Source organism: Salvelinus fontinalis, chromosome 7 (genome assembly GCF_029448725.1).
Source record: "Salvelinus fontinalis isolate EN_2023a chromosome 7, ASM2944872v1, whole genome shotgun sequence".
In the NCBI taxonomy this organism is placed as follows: Eukaryota; Metazoa; Chordata; class Actinopteri; order Salmoniformes; family Salmonidae; genus Salvelinus; species Salvelinus fontinalis.
The window spans coordinates 22,847,840-22,871,845 of record NC_074671.1 but is presented as its reverse complement, the minus strand read 5'-3'; the positions used below and the strand labels follow the sequence as shown (position 1 = coordinate 22,871,845).

The 24,006-nt window shown below is 42.8% G+C and overlaps 2 protein-coding genes across 3 annotated transcripts in view; one reads left to right on the top strand and one right to left on the bottom strand.

The window, feature by feature from the left end:
• bmp6 (bone morphogenetic protein 6) overlaps positions 1-7,433 on the top strand; it is a 41,105-nt gene extending 33,672 nt beyond the window's left edge. The window contains exons 5-7 of the mRNA XM_055928721.1: positions 4,388-4,464; positions 5,432-5,542; positions 5,783-7,433. Of these exons, the coding sequence (XP_055784696.1) occupies positions 4,388-4,464; positions 5,432-5,542; positions 5,783-5,932 (338 nt within the window). The 3' untranslated portion in view covers positions 5,933-7,433. The remainder of the gene's footprint in view (positions 1-4,387; positions 4,465-5,431; positions 5,543-5,782) is intronic.
• On the bottom strand, positions 7,258-23,549 carry txndc5 (thioredoxin domain containing 5). 2 transcript variants are annotated; one of them, XM_055928722.1, is made up of 10 exons: positions 23,252-23,549; positions 21,958-22,110; positions 17,396-17,501; positions 16,980-17,076; positions 15,162-15,337; positions 14,819-14,905; positions 14,526-14,669; positions 10,777-10,859; positions 10,276-10,405; positions 7,258-9,066 (listed from the first exon to the last, which is right to left on the bottom strand). In XM_055928722.1, the coding sequence occupies exons 1-10, from the start codon at positions 23,437-23,439 to the stop codon at positions 8,944-8,946; spliced, it is 1,287 nt and encodes a 428-aa protein (XP_055784697.1). In that variant the 5' UTR covers positions 23,440-23,549; the 3' UTR covers positions 7,258-8,943. The 2 variants fall into 2 exon arrangements, with proteins under 2 accessions (XP_055784697.1, XP_055784698.1); XM_055928723.1 differs by having other exon boundaries at positions 15,222-15,337; positions 23,252-23,546.
• Positions 23,550-24,006: the final 457 nt, after the last annotated feature.

Sequence of the window (24,006 nt, the reverse complement as noted above, 5' to 3'; positions counted from 1 at the left end):
GGACAGAGGAGAACGGAACAGAACATACTCCCAGAACGGAACAGAACAGGCTCCCAGAACGGAACAGAACAGGCACCCAGAACGGAACAGAACAGGCTCCCAGAACGGAACAGAACAGGCTCCCAGAACGGAACAGAACAGGCTCCCAGAACGGAACAGAACAGGCTCCCAGAACGGAACAGAACAGGCTCCCAGAACGGAACAGAACAGGCTTCCAGAACGGAACAGAACAGGCTCCCAGAACGGAACAGAACAGGCTCCCAGAACGGAACAGAACAGGCTCCCAGAATGGAACAGAACAGACTCCCAGACCAGTCTGCTGGTGCTCAAGCTAATGAGGACAATCTGTTGAACCAACGTTTCCTGAAGGATTGGACTTTAAGTAACCCAAAACATCAATCCCTCGGCCTCGCCACTTGGGATGTCTGGAGCGTAAATATTTAGATCCCGCGCAGGAAGTTGCGAGTCCCTTGCGACAGCAAGTGGCGATGATCAGGCAGACTTGTGAGACATATGGTTCCAATACCGCATCACTCACTCACTTCACAGGCTCTGAGGAAGAGAGGAAGGATGGATGGATAAAGGGAGCATCCTTCTGTGCTGCTCTGAGGGAGAAACAAATAGGGACAGTGCCTCATTGTTTTGCATCTGATGGGACCACCATCGCCCCGTCTTTACAGTTTCCGATTCATATTAACAAATCAATGTAGCTACACACCAGAATAATAGTATGCTTAATGCTTAAGAACACAACAGCCAAGTCATGAGCTCTGTTCCAACATCCACACTAGCATGCCACTTAAAATACATGCCCAATATATTGCTTCATTCTAAGTGGTATGCTAGTATGGATATTGGCAAATAGCCATGGGCTCATCATGTAGGTGTCTTGGCGTTAGTTAGCCTACAATAACACGAGCAGAAAACCCTATCCGACAAATGAAATCACACCTACATACTGAGTTCCTTTGAGAGGGGAAGTTTGTACAGTAACTGTACGCTTGGAAATGAAAGAGAGAGAGAAATAAAGAACAGTACGACACCTTTAAAGGTAATTTGGGGTTTGGGGGCGGTAATGGAAGCCGGGCTTGGCCCTTTAACGACCATCCAGGAGGAGTATCACTGCAGCCTAGCCGGTCGTGGCCCCAGACCTGTCCCAGACCTGTCATTACCCAGGCCAGTCATTAGCCGCTCGCTAAAAGACTGACCAAGTTAACAGTATTGCTTAAAGAATTCTAATAACACGGCGCTGTCCAGCTGTGTGTTTTCATCTCTGCCTCTCCTCCTCCAGTCTCCCTTTGTTTACTGTTGGTGTAATTAGACATTGGCGAGCTCTGCAGAGGGTTTAATAACCTCCCTGATGAAAGACAGGAAGAAAGATAAACTTCAGTGGAAGAGGGAGGGAGGGAGGGAGAAAAACCCCGGCATGGACATAGACAACAGTCACATTCTCTTTTAAGTCTTCATGGGAGTTTGAAGAAGCTAGCCCGTTCTCTCTCTCTTTAGGAAAACCTTGTTCTTTTGGGAACGCCGCGGCCTATTAGCCCATCGTTCCATCACCGCCTCTCGACAGGCACAGCTTGTGTAATTGCTACTGTAAAAAGGGGCAGTTTTGAAAATGGCCCCTTTTTTTTTTCTTGAGAAAGTTTCGGGAATAAACCATGGAATTACTGTGTTCAGTTCCGGAGATTGAGGCTTTTGGTGGAAGGAACCCATTTAATGTTGTACATGCTTCACTCCCCCCCGGCAACAGTGTAGTGATCATTTTGTAATTGGCTCCATTGACTTCTATATTTTTGGAATGACAAGGGATAAATGTTATTTATCGACTTTTCCCTTGTCAGCACCTTTAGCCCAACTGTTTTAAGGCCCTTTTGAATTGCAGTCTATAGTAATAAGGAAGCCAGGTTTTTCAGGTTAGAAGCGTATGAATGCCCCTTGGGATCCATGCTCAGCGGTAACTGTGGTGGATTTACATTTTACAGGCAGGAAGGGGAGAGGTGGTTTATGGGTACCAAAACTCTGGCCTTTACACTCACTCAATGAAAGTCAACAGTATATATCTGCTTAACTGTAAATACTGATGGTCATAAAGACAGAGAGGTGCAAGGAAACAAGGTGTATGTGTATTCCTGTCTGTTAGAGTGTATCTGTGTGTGTGCCTGCATGCACGTATACACTTACAGAAAGTATGTTTCAGAGAATGGTGTATTTATTTACTTTAGTGTGTGTATTCAACCTTCAGAAGAACTTTTCCACCTGGTCACCCAAGTCCTCTGGTCCCCTTAGCCCTTTCAAATATTGTCCTGTTACATGTCAAACTGTACCAGGGTGCTTGTTAAAGCAACTGCCCAGGGCAGGGGGGGTTTCAGTGACACGGTCCCCACCCTGTGATTTGGCTGGGAGCTGAATGTCTGGGCCGTAAAACAGGGCCATCGGGGCCTGTGTGTGTGGAGGCAGGTAGCTAGGTCACACCATGCCATGTGAGAGGAACACTAGCCCCAGGGGACAGGGGTTAAGTACCCTCTCGAAACTATCTCCAGGACCTCAGTGAGAGGCAGATTTATCTCTGTAAATATTTACCTTGCAGAGGCACAGCCGAGGTGGCGGGGAACCCAGACTGGCCCGGGGGCTGACGGGCTAGGCAGGCAGGCTGACCCAGAGGCTATGGCCGCCCTGCACTGCGTTAGGACAGATACTGTAGCTACACCCCTTCTCTATCGCCCCCATAGCTACACAAACCATCAGTAGACACCCAGTGAACACGCACATGCACGCACGCATGCACACACACACACACACGCATACACACACACACACACACACACACACACACACACACACACACACACACACACACACACACACACACACACACACACACACACACACACACACACACACACACACAGAGGAAAGAACACGGGAAACACCTGAGTGTCTCCGACGGTAACAGCCAGGATGACCTCTCAACCCTGACCTTATTACCAGATGCCACCTTTTCTGTTTTCCAACCTCGGCGTGAGTTAACCCCCCAGTCAGGTGACTGCTGCACTTATGTTGAAGTGTTTCCTGTTCCAATGGGAAGCGAGCGGCGGGTATTTTTAATTGCCGTGTTTCAGGGCAACTCTCTCTCTCTCTCTCTCTTTGCTCACCTTGGGTCGTCATTGGGAGCAGGCACACTTGTCTGGGCTTGTTATGTTTATGTGAATTCAATCTAATTAGTAATTACATCATGTCATTACAGTTATGAATCCAAATTATGGCTCTCTAATAACAACAGCTGAATGGGTCGGCTGAAAACAAAACAAATAAAAGCGTTCATTTTGGCGGCCTGGTAGGAGCCTGCACTGTGTAGATTCCGATTTATCAATGCAAGCGAGCAGAGTGGAGCCACTTGGTCATAACACAGTACAGTAAGGGCAATGAGTTAGTTCAACTCACCACTCCACACCCAGCTAACTAAATAAACTGGTTTAATGACTGGGTCCTGGTCTCCAGGGGGGAACAGACAGGGCAGGAGGGGGTCTGTGAGTGACTCGTCCCTGTCCCCCATTACTTTGACACACACACACACACACACACACACACACACACACACACACACACACACACACACACACACACACACACACACACACACACACACACACACACACACACACACACACACACACACACACACACACACACACACACACACACACACACACACACACACACACAAACAAACAAAGAGATGGTCCTCTCTGCCACCCCTGATGCCCACCTGGGCCCCAGACTGTATGGCATATAGCCTGGCATGGTTTGCCCACTGTTGGCTTTAAGGGAGCTCCTACAGCAGGAAGTAATGCCACTCTGAGCTGATATCATAGCTCTCCTCACACTCTCTCTGTTTAGTAGGAGAGGGGGACGAACGCAACAACAAAAAATCAGCAGGTGGACTCTCAACGTCGTCAGTGGAAAGTCTGAGTCGCCCGTTTTGACTTCAGAACGCCGGCCAGTGCCAGCAATGACCTTCCCCTCTGAAACACCATACCTGTGGTTGACACCCGCTGAGTCGCTAACTCTGTGACTCTGCAGCTGGGTGGGAAGGAGAGGGAGATAATTAAAACAAACTGCGGAGAGAGGAGGGCAGTTATATACATGTTTGTCATCGGCGTCCGACCCAATGCGCCCCAAAAGCCAACCAATTCAATTTGGCAAGCTTTCAAATTAATTTATCTTCAAGTGAATGTGAGGCACATAAAATAATCCATTACACAAATGAACCCATGTTACTGTGAACTGGTGTAACACCCATATACGTGTCATACTACCCAATATGATATAAGACAGCGGAGGAATATGATTCAACCCTGACTTCTACTTCGTTTTTCCCATTTAGAATACAACAGCAGTGACCAGAAGACAGCCTGTAGGAGACATGAGCTCTACGTCAGCTTCCGGGAGCTGGGCTGGCAGGTAAGGATCAAATACCCCCCCCCACAGTAATTGCAGTGACACACTGGTGGACTACATTACCCATAATGTCCCATTTGTTCAGAGTAAAGAGAGTTCAATACGATACAGACATGAGTCAAACATCACAGGTCAAAGAGAAGGCCATTGAAGACTAGGGTTGCAAAAATATGGTAACTTCCCAAAATGCCCTGGTTTTTCTAGAAAACCTGGAAATCCGGAATCCTCCAATCATGATTTCTGGGAAAACCTGGGAATTTGGAGAAATTTACCAGATTGTTGCAACCCTAGTGAAGACATTTGGTAGGTGAAAGCAAACCAACAAGTAGGCTTTTGTACCGATTTAAAAACCTTTTAAAGAAGCATTTATAGGCATTTGGTAAGAGCTTAAGTGGCCTGTGAACTCTGTCAGGTCACTGGGTGTGTTGGGTAACAGGGGCCGCGAACAGTTAATGGAGGGGAAAACATGCAGCCACCTACGTCCTGCAAAACAATCAACCCCCTGTTAAGACAGCACTGACATCTAGAGGGAAGGTGCCAACACACACACACACACACACACACACACACACACACACACACACACACACACACACACACACACACAGTACATAGGCCTATACACACACACACACACACACAGAGAGAGAGACTGTAGCAACCAGCCTGCTGCCTGAGTGATTCCACAGGCACTTGTACATTTCTGCACTGATCTGTCCTAGGAGACCCAGTTGAGACTGAAGGTTGTGAAGTAGGACGCTACAGTCCAAAGTGCTTTAGACTTTATGCGAGTATAAATGCCCTCTGACAATGCTGCGGCTGAACTGGCACTGTTTTACTGAACTGTATATTGTACCCATTAAAACACACAGTACCTTTTTGCCACAGGATTCCGTTTCCAGAGTCTTCAGAACACATTGTAGACCAGAGTTTATCCATATTAAATGTATCCCTCTTGTGATTGTATCAGGACTGGATCATTGCACCTGAGGGCTACGCAGCCAACTACTGTGACGGAGAGTGCTCCTTCCCCCTCAACGCCCATATGAATGCCACCAACCATGCCATTGTGCAGACACTGGTGAGCACTCCAAGAATTGAGCTAATACGTTGCTAATAAAGAGCTATATCCTAATTTCATGAATCCTAATTTTCATGGAACCTGAATTTTCTTGCAAATCTCCCATTGATGTAAATGTATATTTGATTTGTAAAACAAATGTTTCAAGTGCGCACTTCACGTTAGGAAAGTGACATGGATACTTCAAGCTATGTTTGAAGAGGAATAAGTGACCTCTGACCTCTTGTTGTTGTCTCCTAGGTCCACCTCATGAACCCAGAGAACGTGCCCAAGCCCTGCTGCGCCCCCACCAAGCTGCACGCCATCTCCGTGCTCTACTTCGACGACAACTCCAATGTCATCCTGAAGAAGTACAAGAACATGGTGGTGAGGGCCTGTGGCTGCCACTGACGACCGCCAAACTGCCGCGTCATCATGGTCACCCGCCCATGGGCTGCAGCGGAGACTGTGTGCACACGACATCATGGGTCTGCCTGTTTGTGAGTGTGTGTTGTGTACTACTCTCTCCTCTCCCATACTCAGGGCGAGGGAGGAACTGATAAATGGACCAGACCAACATGCTGCTTCCCCCCCCCCCTCCTCCTTTCAAAACTAAGTGGTGTTCAAGTTCTCAGACGGCTAATGGCCCATTACAGCGAAACAACTCAACGGCGTCGGGGAATTGACTCAATGTTATCTCAATACTGACAGCCAACCTGTTACATGACGTCAGATGTAGTCAAATGACACAAAACATGTAGAAATCCTTTTATAGGACCACAGGGGAAAAGCATTAGCCTAACTACACCATTTTAATAGAGATGTATGTATATTGTCTAACCAAAGCCTGATTTTAACATGAACAATCTGCTGAAATATTCATGAAATGTATGCCACGATACATTACAGTTAATGTAAAAAGATCCAGATATTTCCTCTTTATGGATTGTACTCAGAAGTTCTTCCTCCATATTCACCTGGCTTCCAAAAATATAATATGGGCCGAACGGAAACAACCACATACTATTTTAGTTGTGAACTCCTCAAAATATCTTCATTGGGTCAATATTTGCCAGGCTCATGCTGGGTGTTCACCAAGCTGGTTCAACGGGTAGCAGGTTGTGGCTTAACTGATGGACTGCTCTAAAGATGACATTCACCTCATCCCTTGGACATCCTGCAAACTGTCATTTCCATGTTATTCCACTCACTGAGTTAACATATCTCCAAAAACCTGGAGAAAAAAATTGTGGGAAAAGCTATTTGTTGGTCATACCAGCTGATCAAATGTTTTGGACCAGCTTTCTGAAATTAGCTTGGGTTTGACGTTTTGATTTATTTCAAAGTAATTGCTACTGTCGATTCATTTACGGATCGGGGCTCTATTCAATCCGTATTGCGGAAGTTCAGTATTACAGCGTGATTGAAATTTCAAAGGCAACGTTCCTGCATTCACGGTAAACGCTGAATGTCGGTTCAATTGAAAATGACCTTTACATTTCTATTGCACAATCTGTAATCACTTCCTGAATTGAGCCCAATCCTGAAAAAATCCTTTGTGCCTAACCAATCAGAAATCACAAAATATACCTCCAGTAAGCTGCTGTTTACATTTCTTGTGGTCATGTTTAGACTTACTTTTATGTGTAAATACGTGTACATTTTCAGCTTATTTATTGCACCACTTAATCAATCACATGCCATATTACAGAGAAAAAAAAACAAATGAAAGATACTATTTTTGGAAAGACATTTTATTACAAAATCTCATGTAACAACTTGCCTTTTTTTTTTTTTTTTTTACAAAATTCATGGGCAGTGTACAACCCACTCAAAAACAAAATACTGCTTTCCTTCACTGGAGTCTGCCTAGACCATGTACTATCCATAAAGATTTTACTGACAATAAGTGGTTAGCCTCTGAATGCATTTGTTTCCCTTAATTGAGCATTGAATGTAAACTGCCTCACACAGCAACTCCATGAGAACACATTCTCAGACCACTTAAAAATGTTCAACCACCCCTGAATAGAACACACACAACAAAATTCTGATCCACTAACATTATGGAAAGAAGAAAAGAAAATCAACTTTGTCATTGTAATTTATGGACTAAACAAGTCATGAGTGATCATTATATGGGAGGATAATATATTTGGGGTATTTGTTTTTTTGACCTCCCAAGCAACTGAGGTAAACCAAACAACAACCCCAAAGTAAAATTACCTTATCACTGTTGTTGTGCTTCACTGGGTGTTTGACTGACATCCTGGGGCCTGATACGGGGCTTAGTCAATGGAACAGAATATTCATCCGCTTTGGAAAATCGATTACATTTACAGCAGACGTTTGTTCTATGCAACATTCTGAATGTTCAATTTTTTAAAGTCGTCCATGTTGGACAATCCCTCAAACATGGATTAATGACATATGGTTTTCCTTTCATGACAAACTAGCACATTCCATGCATAAGGCATGACTTGAGTGCGCCAAACAGACGATCACAATCATTGTTCATAAAACAGTGAGAACGCCAAAACAATCCCGAGGCGCCTGACATTGGACCGTGGGACTGAACCTCTTACAGCACTAAAATGGAACAACAAAAAATACATTTACATTCAGACTTTTTGTAGTACAATTGCAATGTCACAGAAGACCACTCACTCACAAAGGGCAGTTTGACATGAAACAGTTTCATGCAGCCTTTCCTGTCATAGCCAAAAAGCAGTTGGGGGAATTCGTCAGAAAAATATAGCCGATAAGAGATTGCAGTATGGCATAGGCCAAGAACTCCAACTGGGGGTCCCTGAGAGTTAAGTTAGTTAGGCCGTCACTGGCATGGATCAAAAGTACCGTCAACTTAACAATAAACGCGGCTTTGACCTCTGTGCAACAGTAACATTACATCAACGGCTCATGATTGTTCGTCAACATGATTTTCTTAAATCACCAAATGAACATTAACACATTTTATATCTATAAAATTTCAGACAAACTCGGTCAGCATTAATCCAACGTTTGATACAACCAGCAGGCACTATTTAAGACGACTTTGCTTGAGTTGTCAAGTGTTGGGATGACTATGGCGGTATGCATTTTAAGGTTTGGCCGATTTAAGTACCGCTGGCAAAAAGTGGTTTGCAGAGCCAGCCAATGCTCTCCAGAGGAACAGTTTGGGCAGCCCAAACAAAATAGTCACATTTCACACAAACTATTGGATTATTATAGAATCAGACTGGCTTCGCTCATGAGACATTACAGAGGGGGTTAAAAAGCAGTGCGTTGACGCTACTCCTTTCTGAAAGGAAAACGATGGGAGATAAGAGCTGGCCGTTGTGGGAGAGAGGACTCCTCCCATTGGCCAGATATTCTGTGTTGGGTGGAGGAGAGAAGTAACGGTGGATGTTGTTTAGACAATGCTACAGCTCGTCTCGGGCCTGCTTCATCACAAAACTGTGCAGGCTCTCCAAGTCCCGCCGTCCGTGATGCTCCTCACCTTGAGCACCAGCTCTAAACAACAGCAGGGTGGGGTACCCATGTACCTGTAGAAGAGAAAGGAGACAAAGTCAGCAAGGTAACAACCCCTAGCTAGCCCTGACCTCTTCAGTGTTTGCTGATTTGAAGGGAATGGATAGGTATAAACAATATGGTCTTTACTTCACCTAGCGCTGCAAAGCCTTCACCATATCATGTCCACCTTTCCTTCAGATCGGCCAACACCGAAGGAAATAATGGTTGCAAATAATGGTTTCTCTTACTATAAACTGCATGAATCGTCTAGATTGTTTAACATAACACTAATTTAATCAATTCTAACAGTGAGCTTCTAAGAGCCAGACAGGCTGCAGCTGAAGAGACTACTAGTCCATGGCCTTGAGACGGTGAGTGGAAAATTCCAGAGTGTCCCATTAATAAAGGTTGTGATGGTTATAACATGGACTGTCTTCAGGGCCATGAGGGAGTCTTGAGATCCACCATTGCTGTTAGCAGAGCACCACTGATTATCCAATCCCGTGATGAGGTTGCTGTGCAGTTTTATGGCTTTTTGAACCATAGTACACAACCCCCGCTAACCCACCGTTTATACTTCCTGTGGCGCTGGGTCTCACCTGATTGTGTGTGTTTATGAACGGAATGTCAAGTTACACAATCAAGGTCTTGCTAATTATACCGCAGAGTATAGTACACTACATTGGTGCTCTTTCTGAGCAATATCTTAGCTATTGACAATCAATTTACACTAATTTATACTGAGTGTACAAAACATTTCCATGAAAGGTGAACGTTATGACCGGGTGAAAGTTATGATCCCTTATTGATGTCACCTCTTAAATCAGTGTACAAAAATGGGAGACGACAGGTTAAAGAAGGATTTTTAAGCCTTGAGACAATTGAGACATGGATTGTATGTGTGCCACGAAATATTTAAGTGTCTTTGAACTGGCTATTGTAGTAGTAGTTGCCAGTCGCACCGGTTTGTGTCAAGAATTGCAACGCTGCTGGGTTTTCCCACGCTCAACAGTTCCCGTGTGTATCAAGAATGGTCCACCACCCAAAGGACATCCAGCCAACTTGACACAACTGTGGAAAGCATTGGATTCAACATGAGACAGCATCCCTGTGGAACACTTTCGACACCTTGTAGAGTCCATGTCCCGACGAATTGAGTCTGTTCTGAGGGCAAAAGGGGTTGCAACTCAATATTAGGAAGGTGTTCCTAATGTTTTGTACACTCAGTGTAGAACACCTACTGAAAACCTGTTGCAGATCGTCCTTTCCACTGTGCAGTCCACTTTGCCAATCTTCACGTCAGTCAGGCCAGGGAACTCCTTCTTGGACAGGTCCTCCCATGCAGGGGCCAGATTCTTACAGTGGCCACACCTGGAGTGGGGAGGGGGGGGGGAAGACAAGTCAGTTATAATTACGCAGGTTATCTAGTCAGTGGACCACAGAGCTTCTCTTTCTCTGCATCTCAATAGTCGAGTGGTACTTTCATCTAGTGTACTTTTAGTCATGTGCACTGCTGTGACAAAACTGGCAGCCATGATATTATTTTCACCTAGCCTAGATCAGGGCAGATAGTAGTGTATTGAGATGGAACTTTAGTCTGCAAAGGTGCCGCTCCATTACCTGAGGGGAAATGCACTAGCCTCAACTTCTTACAAGTACCACTGACTCCAATAAATATCCAAGGTCATACGGGGGGAGATATAGTTATATACAGTAGTAACACTCTTTTTAAAAGGGCTTACCATGGAGCGTAGAACTTGATGAACGTCAGCCCCTTGGCCACGGTCTCGTCAAAGTTGCTCTCTGTGAGTGTAATAACGCCAGACTGCAGGAAAAAAACAGAGATGATATCAGATGGGATCATTCCTGGTCATGTATTGGTTAATACAGTCCCTTCAGAAAATGTTCACACTCCTTGACTTTTCCACATTTTGTTGCATTACAGCCTGAATTTAAAATTGAGATTTTGTGTCACTGGCCTACACAATACCCCATAATGTCAAAGTGGAATGATGTTTTTAGAAATATTTTCAAATTAATAAAAAATGAAAGTCTGAAATGTCTTGGGTCAATAAGTATTCAACCCCTTTGTTATAGCAAGTTTAAATAAGTTTAAATTTGCTTAACAAGTCACATGAACTCACTCTGTGTGCAATAATAGTGTTTAATATAATGTTTTAATGACTATCTCATCTCTGTACCCGACACATACAATTATCTGTAAGGTCCCTCAGTAGAGCAGTAAATTTCAAACAGATTCAACCACAAAGACCAGGGAAGTTTTCCAATGCTTTGCAAACCAGGGCAACTATCGGTAGATTGGTAAAGAATAAAAAAAATCTGACATTAAATATCCCTTTGAGCATGGTGAAGTTATTCATTACACTGCATACTGTATCAATAAAAGTGTATCAATACACCCAGTCACTACAAATATACAGACGTCCTTACTAACTCATGTGCCGGAGAGGAAGGAAACCACTCAGGGATTTCAACATGTATCCAATGGGTGACTTTACCATTTACAGAGTTTAAACAGTTACAGAGTTTAATGGCTGTGGTAGGAGAAAACTGAGGATGGGTAAAAAAATTGTAGTTACTACCCAATACTAACCTAAAATGACAGAGTGAAAAGAAGGAAGCCTGTCCAAATTACAAATATTTCTGTTTGCAATGAGGCACTAAAGTAATACTGCAAAAAATGTGCCAAATAAATTAATACAAAGCATTATGTTGAGGGGCAAATCCAACAACAAAATCACTGAGTACCACTTCATATTTTCAAGCATGGTGGTGGCTGCATCATGTTATGGGTATGCTTGTCATCGGAAAGGACTAGGGAGTATTTTAGTATAAAAAATAAAAAACGGAAGATACCTAAGCACAGGCACAATTTTGAAGAAAACCTGCTTCAATGTGCTTTCCAACAGACACTGGGAGACAAATTCACCTTTCAGTAGGACAATAACCTAAAACAAGGCCAAATATACACTGGACTTGCTTACCAAGACGACATTGAATGTTCTTGAGTGGCCTAGCTACAGTTTTGACTTACAGAACCAGTCAAAAGTTTGGACACCTACTCATTCCAGGGATTTTCTTTATTGTCACTATTTTCTACATTGTAGAATAATAGTGAAGACACAAAACTATGAAATAACACATATGGAATCATGTAGTAACCAAAAAAGTATTCTATATTTGAGATTCTTCAAAGCAGCCAAACTTTGCATTGATGACAGCTTTGCACACTCTTGGCATTCTCTCACCAGCTTCATGAGGTAGTCACCTGGAATGCGTTTCAATTAACAGGTGTGCCTTGTTAAAATTTCATTTGTGGAATTTCTTTCCTTCTTAATGCGTTTGAGCCAATCAGTTGTGTTGTGACAAGGTAGGGGTGGTATACAGAAGACAGCCATATTTGGTAAAAGACCAAGTCCATATTATGGCAAGAACAGCTCAAATAAGCAAAGAGAAACGACAGTCCATCATTACTTTAAGACATGAAGGTCAGTCAATACGGAACATTTCAAGAACTTTGAAAGTTTCTTGAAGTGCAGTCGCAAAAACCATCAAGTGCTATGATGAAACTGGCTCTCATGAGGACCGCCACAAGAAAGGAAGACCCAAAGTTACCTATGCTGCAGAGGATAAGTTCATTGGAGTTACCAGCCTCAGAAATTGCAGCCCAAATAAATGCTTCACAGAGTTCAAGTAACAGACACATCAACTGTTCAGAGGAGACTGCGTGAATCAGGTCTTCATGGTCAAATTGGTGCAAAGAAACTACTACTAAAGGACACCAATAATAATAAGAATCTTGCTTGGGCATAGAAACATGAGCAATGGACATTAGACCGGTGGAAATCTGTCCTTTGGTCTGATGAGTCCAAAGTTGAGATTTTTGGTTCCAACCGCCGTGTCTTTGTGAGACGCAGAGTAGGTGAATGGATGATCTCCGCATGTGTGGTTCCCACCATGAAGCATGGAGGTGGTGGTGTGATGGTGTGGGGGTGCTTTGCTGGTGACACTGTCTGTGATTTATTTAGAATTCAAGGCACACTTAACCAGCATGGCTACCACAGCATTCTGCAGCGATACACCATCCCATCTGGTTTGCACTTAGTGGGACTATAATTCGTTTTTCAACAGGACAATGACCAAAATCACACCTCCAGGCTGTGTAAGAGCTATTTGACCAAGAAGGAGAGTGATGGAGTGCTGCATCAGATGACCTGGCCTCCACAATCACCCACCCTCAACAAGTTGGACCACAAAGTGAAGGAAAAGCAGCCAACAAGTGCTCAGCATATGTGGGAACTCCTTCAAGACTATTGGAAAAGCATTCCTCATGAAGCTGGTTGCCAGAATGTCAAGAGTGTGCAAAGCTGTCATCAAGGCAAAGGGTGGCTACTTTGAAGAATCTCAAATATAAAATATATTTTGATTTGTTTAACACTTTTTTGGTTACTACATGATTCCATATGTGTCATTTCATAGTTTTGATGTCTTCACTGTTTTTCTACAATGTAGAAAACAGTAAAAATAAAGACAAACCCTGGAATGAGTAGGTATGTCCAAACTTTTGACCGGTACTGTAAATTGTCTTGAAACTCTATGGATCGACTTGAAAATGGCTATCTAGCTATAATCAGCAACCAACTTGACAGAACTTGAACAATTTTTATATTGTACAATCCAGGTTTGCAAAGCTCTTAGAGACCCAGAAAGACTCACAGATGTAATCGCTGCCAAAGGTGATTCTAACATGTATTGACTCAGGGGTGTGAATATTTATCTAAATGCTATATTTCTTTGAGCAAAAAAAAAAATCTAAAAACATGTTTTCACTTTGGTATTGTGTGTAGATGGGTAACAGAAAAAAATTGATATTGAATCCATTTTTAATTTAGGCTGTAACACAACTAAATGTCGAATAAGTGAAGAGGTATGAATACTTTCTGAAGGCACTGCATGTCCACAAGACCAATAGCCTAAATTCCTACACCGAACATCTGTGACTAATCGAGCTCGTGTTGTATTGGAATTAGCTTTGGATCTCTCCTTAAACGACTCGTCCCGTGTCTTTGTTCAAGGTCGATGTCACTGTTCACAGTAAACGCTCTATCCAAGATGCCTTGGCATGGGCGGAAGGAAATAGCTAGCCTGCCCATAATTGCTAGGTCTAGTTGACCGTTGTGCAGCAGAGGCCTATGCCTGGTGTAGACTGTAGTCTACAGCGTAGGCCTGAGCGGGCTAGATGGTAATCTCACTGCTAAAACATCTGCCCGAGAGCTTGTTCACTCATTAAGTATCTGGAGAAGAAACTTGCTGCCCACACACACAACAGGGTACCCGCCCCCAAAATGATATCTCGGCGTAACAGTGACCAATGTTAAGAGTTTTAAAATAGCATGTGGAGTATTTAGAGTCTGGAAGGCACATGTGCTTGGCCTCACGATACCTGCGAGAAACAGTCAAACACACACACCTCCTCTTTGGCAGGTTCGGCGCTGGGTACTGGGATCTCGTTAGCATGTGGGTGCACGTCATCCTCCTTAGTAGCAGCCTTAACCTGGTCGTCTACAAAGTCCTTCAGAGATTCCAGGTCCCGCTTGCCTCTGTACTGATCCGCCTGGACAGACAAACAGCAGCAATGGAAAGGGTTAACAAAACGACTCGCGCTTTTAATGGTGAAGCAATAGCTCCTTAAAAGCTTAAATGTGTTACAGAACACAATGACACAAGGTCTTCTTCAGTGTGCTAGCCAACCAAACTACGTACCTTCTCTCCGTCCTTGAAGAAGAGCAGGGTGGGGTAGCCACGCACAGCGTTCTCAGAGCACACCTCGTAGTGCTGGGTACAGTCCACCTGGCCAACCACACAACACACCAGCTTAATCAGAATTCATTCAGCATATCCAGCTCATACCTAGTTTGTCATACTTTACATTTAACTCCTGTAGCTGGTAAAGATAGCTAGTTGTGCTTTTAACTTGGAAATATCAACATGCAATTCAATACAAACAACAGGCCACAGCCATAAATAACATTTGTTCAGTGGGTTGTATTATCTCATTGTACAAACAAAATGACTCGTCAGAAGATCCGTGTCCTGGTCTTGTTACATAGATAAGTGACTCCGGTACACTGCTGTTGCTCCGGCAGGGTTGGACCTTGTCACCAACCTTGCCGATCTTGATGTTGTCTGAGTGCTCGAAGCTGGTGGCCAGCTGCTCCCAGGTGGGGGCCATGGCCTTGCAGTGACCACACCAGGGGGCAAAGAACTTGACAAAGTGGGACCCTGTGGAGAGGAAAAAAAAAAAAGGAGAAAAGGAGATTATATTTAATACTGGAAAACATAATATATACATAAATGTACACCAAGAATAGCTGCAATCTGAACAAACTGTAATTATAAAGCATTTTACAGAGGCACATATTACCTTAAGTTAGAGGGTATGAGCGTCTTAGCTTAAGGATGGGTTACGAGTTGATGGAATAATATGAGAAATTACATCACCTATAAAAATGGCCTCTGCAATGCGGCCCTAGAGACTAAAATAAACTGAGCTCAGAGGTTAAATGCTACCGATTACACAATTGTCACAGTTCATCTTGCCCAGATTTAAAGGTGAGACCCATAAACATTCCTCTTACAAATGACCTTGTCATATCCTGTCTTTTTTCTCCAAAACAGGATTCATTTATTTTTCTTAAACATACGACTAAAAACCAGGCTTAAAGGGATACTTTGGGGATTTTGGAAATGAGGCCCTTTATCTACTTTCCCAGAGTCAGATGAACTCATGGATACCATTTTTATGTCTCTGCGTGTGGTTTGAAGGAAGTAATTGCTAACTACCATTAGCGCAATGACCGGAAGTCTATGGGTATCTGCTAGCATGCAAGCAGACACCCATAGACTTCAAGTCATTGTGCTAATGCTAGTTAGCACTGGCTCGTGAAACTACCTCCAACTTCATTCATACTGGACACAGATACATCAAAATGAGGAAGTCTGACTCTGGGCGAAGAATACTGAACCCTCAAATGTTGTGCACAAATTTGTTTACATCCCTGTTAGTGAGCATTTCTTCTTTGACAAGTAACCGATCCCCCTGACGTGGCATATCAAGAAGCTGATTAAACAGCATGATCATTACACAGATGCACCTTGTGCTGGGGGCAATAAAAGGTCACTCTAAAACGTGCAGTTTTGTCACACAACACAATGCCACAGATGTCTCAAGTTGAGGGAGCACGCAATTGGCATACTGACTGCAGCAATGTCCACCAGAGCTGTTGCCTGAGAATTTAACATTAATTTCTCTACCATAAGTCACTTCCAATTTGGCAGTACAACTAACCGGTGTCACAACCACAGACCACGCGTAACAACACCAGCCCAGGACCTCAACATCCAGCTTCTTCACCTGTGGGATCAACTGAAACCAGCCACCCGGACAACTAATGAAACTGAAAAGTATTTCTATTTTTGAAATTGTTGGATGTTATGTTTATATTTTTATTCAGTATAGATAAAGGGCCTCATTGTCAAAATCCCCAAAGTATCCCTTTAAGAGCTGCAATTTCATGGGGACAATTATCATGGCCATTTACTTTTGTTGTGCTTGTCCAGCGACCGGAAACATGCTGGTTGCATGAGATAAATGTAGCGTGGATTGCATCATGGTTTCAAGGAAATGACAGCGCCTAAATTATGTTAAACTTTGTAGAAACTTTACATATGCAACTTGCATAAAACGTTGGGTTATATTCAGGTCTAAAGAGACAAGCCTGGTCCCAGGTCTGTGTGTGCCGTCTTGCCAACTCCTATGGCGCATGACAATTGCAAGTCAGCAGAAACAGTTCTGGGACCAAGCTATAAAGAGACCGTTACCACGTGTGTGGTACTGATCGCTCCCAGTCCTCCCCCAAGTTACCTTTAGAGATGTGGGCCTTGAAGTTGCTGGCAGTGAGGTCATACAGGCCCTGCTTTGGCTCTGGGGCTTTGGGAGGCTCCAGCTCAGTCTCTGGCTCCTGCAGAACATCATGCCACACGTCAAATAAAGACTACCATCACATAATATTAGTCTCAAAAAGGTTTCCATTTCAATATATAATAATAATAATAATAATAATAATAAAAGAATATGCCATTTAGCAGATGCTTTTATCCAAAGCGACCTAGTCATGCGTGCATACATTTTACATATGGATGGCCCCGGGAATCGAACCTACAATACAATACTACCAACTGAGCCATACAGGATCACCTACTGTATGTTTTATTTAGATGCTCTCAAGTCTAAAGCACCCCTGCCCTGTGTCTCTGCACTTGGGTGACCTCTCTCCTTACCATAGGCTCCTCCTGCACAGTGTTGAGCATCCAGGTCTCCAGAGACTGCAGGTCCCTGGAGCCTTGGTACTTCATCGCCTCCTGCTCGGGCTTGAACAGCATCAACCTGCAAACAAGACAGGGATCAATGAGATCACACAACTCAATGATTAGGGCTTGGCCATACTGCTCTGCTGTATCAACATACTCAAAATACACCAAATTGGTAAATTCCTTTGTCATTACATGCATTGCAACTCATTTATGTCATGTTCATGGCTAATAAAATGTTAATACTTTTCTGCGTGACAGTTGTTTTTTTTCTTTGACAGAGTAATTTATAAGCATGTTAGGGTCTAAATGCATGTCAATGTTCACTGCTATCTACATTGAAGCCCACTGCTTTTTGTGGTTTATACAGGTAGCAAAATAAAGAAGTGCCTCGAAATGGTGATGTACTCTCAACTTATCCAATAAGAAATCCAAGAAGAATCTGTTATATTGCACAATGTTTTAAAATGTTTTGCTACGGTATGCCCTAATGCAGAGGTTTTCAAACTGGGGTCCATTGTGGATACCATTTGTATGTCTCTGGGTCCAGTATGGAGGAAGTTAGAGGTAGTTTCACAAGCCAACGCTAACTAGCGTTAGCATAATGACAGGAAGTCATAACTCTGGGGAAGTAGATAAATGACTTCATTGCCAAAATCAAGCTACTTACATGTTTTTTTTTCTGTATAGAAAATTATTAGAAAAAGGAGGAAAGGAAGCGCTACTAAGGTACACAATAGTACATTTTGGTAGACAGAAGGTGCTCATTGGTAAACGGGGTGAATTGGTCATCAAAAAAGGAGGACCAAGGCACTCTTCATATAATTAATTAAAATGCCTTTATTGTATGGCATGTTCAATAGAAACCAAGTTCATTTTTTTACGGCGCGTTTCAGCTAAAATTATTAGTTGTGCCATCTATGTGGTAATTTTCAGAATAGAAAAACAGTTTTGGTACCAACTGAAACGACCAATACCAGATAGAAAGCATGCAGAAAAGATATTGAACTATATATTTTTTTCAATAATACCATCTTTGAAAAATACAAATAAAATAAAAACTAGACAGTCAGAGAGAATTGAGAATGGGATTTATTTAAATTTTATGTTATATGGGAATTGAGGGCACGTGCCCATTGATTTTGTTATAATGTTTGAGCAGAGGTACACAGCATTAGCATTGGCAAAATGCATCGAATTTGAGGAAATTTGCTTCAAAACTGCAACATTTTCATTTAGCTCCCTGCTAAAGTGTAGAATAGCTGGAAATTTGCTTCAAAACTGCTAAATGTTCTCTCAACTCAATGCAAACGTTTGTAGAATTGCAGAAAATTTGCTTTACAACAGCAAATTTCTCTTCACCGACTATTCCCAAACTGGGGTACGTACAATGCCGTCAGGGGTATGCCAAATAAAAATGTGATTCACATTTTCAAACAGTCCACTTAGATTTTCCAACTGGGCTATACATTTGGGTGATGTTTTTTTCTCGCCTGAGTATTCTCGTTTCACTGCCCCCCCAAAATTAAACCATCTAGTGTTCAGCAAAATAACAACACAATGTCAAATAATTAACATCCAATTACATTTCTCGCGGGAATGTCATCAAGGGTCCGTATGTAACCAAACGTAGCTGCTGCTCATTCCGTTTGCACGAAAATGGATAAATGGTTAAAAAAAGTAAGGCCCGCATCCATAGAGACACATACCAGCTCTATTGATAGTACTGCTACTACCAGCAGTACTACACCTGCACCTGTTGACGACACAAGTTGTTCTGCTTCTACATGCACATCCAATGCTAGCATCAGTAATTCTACATTTGTTGCTAGCCCAGCTAGCATGGACACTGACAGTTGTGAATCTGATGCAGCTGAAGAGCTACTGCCCCCTTATCCGGGAAAGCGCCGAACAACAGACAGGGACGTTGGACAATCGAAGAGGCGCAAATATGATAAGAACTACATTGATTATATTGGGAGTAGTGCCTTTCCTCAGCCACAGTGTGTTATATGTGCAAAAAACTGTTCTATTGCACAAGGTTTTAAAATGTTTTGCTACGGTGTGCCCTAATGCAGAGGTTTTCAAACTGGGATCCGATGTACTGCAGGGGGTCCATTGTGGATACCATTTGTATGTCTCTGGGTCCAGTATGGAGGAAGTTAGAGGTCGTTTCACAAGCCAACACTAACTGACGTTAGCGTAATGACTTATATTGGGAGTAGTGCCTTTCCCCAGCCACAGTGTGTTATATGTCCAAGAAGAAACTGTTCTATTGCACAATGTTACCGAGTGGCTAGGACAGGCAAGACCCATACTATTGTGGAGGACTTAATTCTTCCTGCTGCCGCGGATATGGCTGGGACAACGCTGGGGAAAAGGCCAAAAAAAACTATACAGACAACGGCTTCATCAAACATCACTGTTTCACGACGCATCAGTGACAAGGCAGGAGATGTTTTGAAACAATTACTGCTTCGCATACAAGCCAGTGAATTCTATGCGTTACAGCTGGATGAGTCAACAGACGTGGTGGGGCTGGCACAACTGGCGGGCCTGGCATATGTCCGTTACGTTTATGGGGGGTCAATTAAGGACGACATCCTCTTCTGCAAACCACTGGAAACAATGACAATAGGAGAGGATATTTTTCAAGTACTGGACAGCTTTGTGACATCAAATGGACTTTGGTGGTCAAGATGTGTTTGTATCTGTACTGATGGCGCAAAAGCCATGACAGGGAGACATAGTGAAGTGGTAACGCGCATGCAAACAGTACACTGCAGCATCCACCGAGAGGCTCTTGCTGCCAAGGGAATGCCTGACAGCTTGAAAGATGTTTTGGACACTACAGTGAAAATGGTTAACTTTGTTAAAGCAAGGCCCCTGAACTCTCGTGTATTTTATGCATTATTCAATGATATGGGCAGCGACAATGTAACGCTTTTACAACATACAGAAGTGCGCTGGTTATCAAGGGGCAAAGTATTGACACGTTTAAAAAAAAAAAAAAAAATATTGAGAGATGAGCTTAAAGTTTTCTTTACCGACCATCATTTTCACTTGTCTGACCGCTTGCATAATGAAGAGTTTCTCACACGACTGGCCTATCTGGGTGATGTTTTTTCTTGCCTGAATGTTTTTTCTTGCCTGAATCTAAGATTAGAGGGACTCTCCGCAACTATATTCAATGTGCGGGACAAAATTGAGGCTATGATTAAGAAATTGGAGCTCTTCTCTGTCTGCATTAACATTGGACAACACACAGGTCTTTCCATCATTGTATGTGTAAATTAACTCAAACTTACGGACAATGTCAAATGTAATATAGCAAAGCACATGAGTGACATAGGTGCAATTACTTTCCCGAACCAAACAACTGGATTCGTTATCCCTTTTATGCCCTGCCTCCAGTCCACTTACCGATATCTGAGCAAGAGAACCTCGTCGAAATTGCAACAAGCGGTCCTGTGAAAATTGAATTTAATCAGAAGCCACTGCCAGATTTCTGGATAGGGCTGTGCTCAGAGTATCCTGCCTTGGCAAATCGAGCTGTTAAGACACTGATGCCCTTTGCAACCATGTACCCATGTAAGAGTGGATTCTCAGCCCTCACTAGCATGAAAACTAAATACAGGCACAGACTGTGCGTGGAAAATTATTTAAGACAGATTCTCTCCAATACAACCCAACACTGCATAGTTATGTGCATCCTTTCAAGCACACCCTTCTCATTAACCTGTGGTGAGTTATTCACAATTTTTGATGAACAAATAAGGATTTATATGTAAGATGGCTAAATAAAGAGCAAAATTATTGATTATTATTATTTGTGCCCTGGTCCTATAAGAGCTCTTGGTCACTTCCCACGAGCCAGGATGTTTGTGACAAAAACTCACTAATTCTTAAGTTTAATAAATGTATTGTATAGTGTGTGTGTGGCAGGCTTACAATGATGGCAAAAAACAACATTTGAGAGTGCGCTGACCCTGGTGCTAGAGGGGGTACGCAGCTGGAGGTTGAATGTTTGAAGGTGTGCGGGACTATAAAAGGTTTCGGAGCCACTGCTCTACACCACCAAGATACCTTTCTAGCTAATCAACTTAAGAGTTTACACTTCCTTCTCCAATGAACTGTGGGGAGGTCAAAATAATGAAACTGTCCACCAAATCTATTCATTGTCAAATATTGATTAGTTCTACTTGTCATTATCATTCACCTGATGACAAGACGTGGTTATATATTTTTGCTAATGTAAAGGTTGTCACACTGCTTACTTAGCGAGTACCACTTTTTCTCCAATTCAGCCCATACCTGGCGCAAACATGAGAACTCTGCCTCACAAACACACGTGACCGTCATCTCTCAAGCATCTTAGCTGATTGTACCATCTCAAAAGCTATCTTATGAGGCGACGCAAGCGGGACAGTTCAGGCTGAAGATTAAGTTTCACACATCCCCATTTGCTACACTAACATATGATGCCTGTGCAAGACAAAAGCCTGCTCTAATGAATACGCCCCTGTACTTACGTGGGGTACCCCCTGATTCCATGGACGTTGGAGCAGAACTTGACGTCCTGAGTGCAGTCAACCTTTACAACATAGGCGGGCGGCGACTCCATGCTGTTGTATTTGTCCGCCATCTCATTCCATGTCCCTTGTAGGCTCTGGCAGTGACCACACCTAAAAAGACAATGCAGCAGAGAATTGTTGTTTCTTGGCCAGCGCTACAGATGGCTATATCGGTTCGCTAATACACGACTAGTAAAGGCCCTGTGTAATACTTTTGTAAAAAAAATATTATTTGTTTTATCTAGATTTTTTTGAGTTGCTGCAGCACCCTCAGCACCCCTACTTCCCACGGCTATGCTTGTAACTGTATATGGGGAGCTGTGACACTTCACATGAGTATCAAGGAACCATTGGGAGGAGACCAGAAATACTTTTGAGGAGATATCTGAGAATAAAAAACAGATTTTTTACTTCCATGATGAAGGACTACATGCTTTTCCTATAAGCCTTTATGTCAGCAAAGACACCAACATATTTTATATCCCATTTAGGCCTAACTACAGCAGGTAGATTATTCATTGGGTAAAAAAAAACTGTCATTTTTAGGCACAGCTTTAGTGCGTGCATGTCTACGAGGTTACGTCAGTCAGTCCTGCCACGTAAACGGTCACAGCAGGAGCGAATCCTGAAATGATCCATTTCTCCACTGTACTGTTAGCTAGAAAGCTGCAGTACAGTAGAAACATTTAAGCAGCTAAATTAACACCTTGAAAAAACACTGCGCTGTGCTTGTAGCGACTTTGTCAACTAAAATTGTAAAGTACGGGACAGTTCAAGTTGAAACGTGACTTCAAAAAGTTCACTAGTTTAAATAACTATCCCAAAATGTAGCAGCCATAGTAGCATGCTACCTAATGTTAGCTAACGCTCGAGTAATAGCCAACGCGTTAGCCAGATTACATTGATATGGCATAAAATGCAAGGACGGATTAACATGTTATATACAACAGCCATTTCATATGTGTAACTAAAAACAAGTTGGCTGACTATATAAATAGTTCGATTGGTAACCAGCTAGCCGGCAAAAAGCTACGCTAGTTAGCTGCAAATTAGCTAGGTAACGTTTACTAGTAGCAGCAATCAAAGTTAGGAGTTTGCCAATCATGACAATTTGAAAATAAGACAGCTAGCTAAATTGTTAAGGACATATGGTAACATTATCTGAACATTGTCGATAACTTTACAAACTGCTAGCTGCTAACGTTGGCTAATCCATTCATTCAGGTTACAACTTGAAAAAACGTTTGCTTACCATGGGGCGAAGAACATGACAAAGTGAGGAGCTGTGGGGACAGCATCATTGAACATATCCACCGTATACGTATGCTTGGCATGTTCATCTTCTTCTAAATCAGCGTTGCAAAATATATTACCAAAAAGTAACGCACAATAAATAACACACAACATAAAAGGTGTGCAATTCAGTGCTGAGGAGGCCATGATCCCGTCTGTGAATACTTGGACAGCCCCTAGCCCTACTGCTGACTTTTCGGGAATCTGGATAGAGCCAATGCATAGCGAGACGCTCTGAACAATGGTTGCTGGCGTTTTACAGGTGGAGATGCAAAGCAGATTAGATAGAGATCTGTGGCATCACGAAACTGGTGCACTTCAAACACTCCTGAACAAGCTCTTATCAAGTTTAAATCCAGATGCTTTCATAAGTAGAGCAGCTAGTGTAAAATATCAAAGTTGCTAAACTTTTCAGTGTTGGTTACATTTCATTCATTTGCGTCATTCATTCATTCAGGTCTTTCTGTCAGCCAGCCTAGTTGCTAGGTATACACATTATTTTAAATAGTTTATTTGAGTAAGGACAGATATCGTCATGTTGAATAATCAAGTCTGTGCATTGCATCATCATGCTTTACCATGAGCTACAGTGCCGTCAGAAAGTATTAATTTATTCCACATTTTGTTGCGTTACAGCCTGAATTCAAAATAGATTAAATATAGTTTTTTTTCTCTCACCCATCTACACACAATACCTCATAATGACAAAGTGAA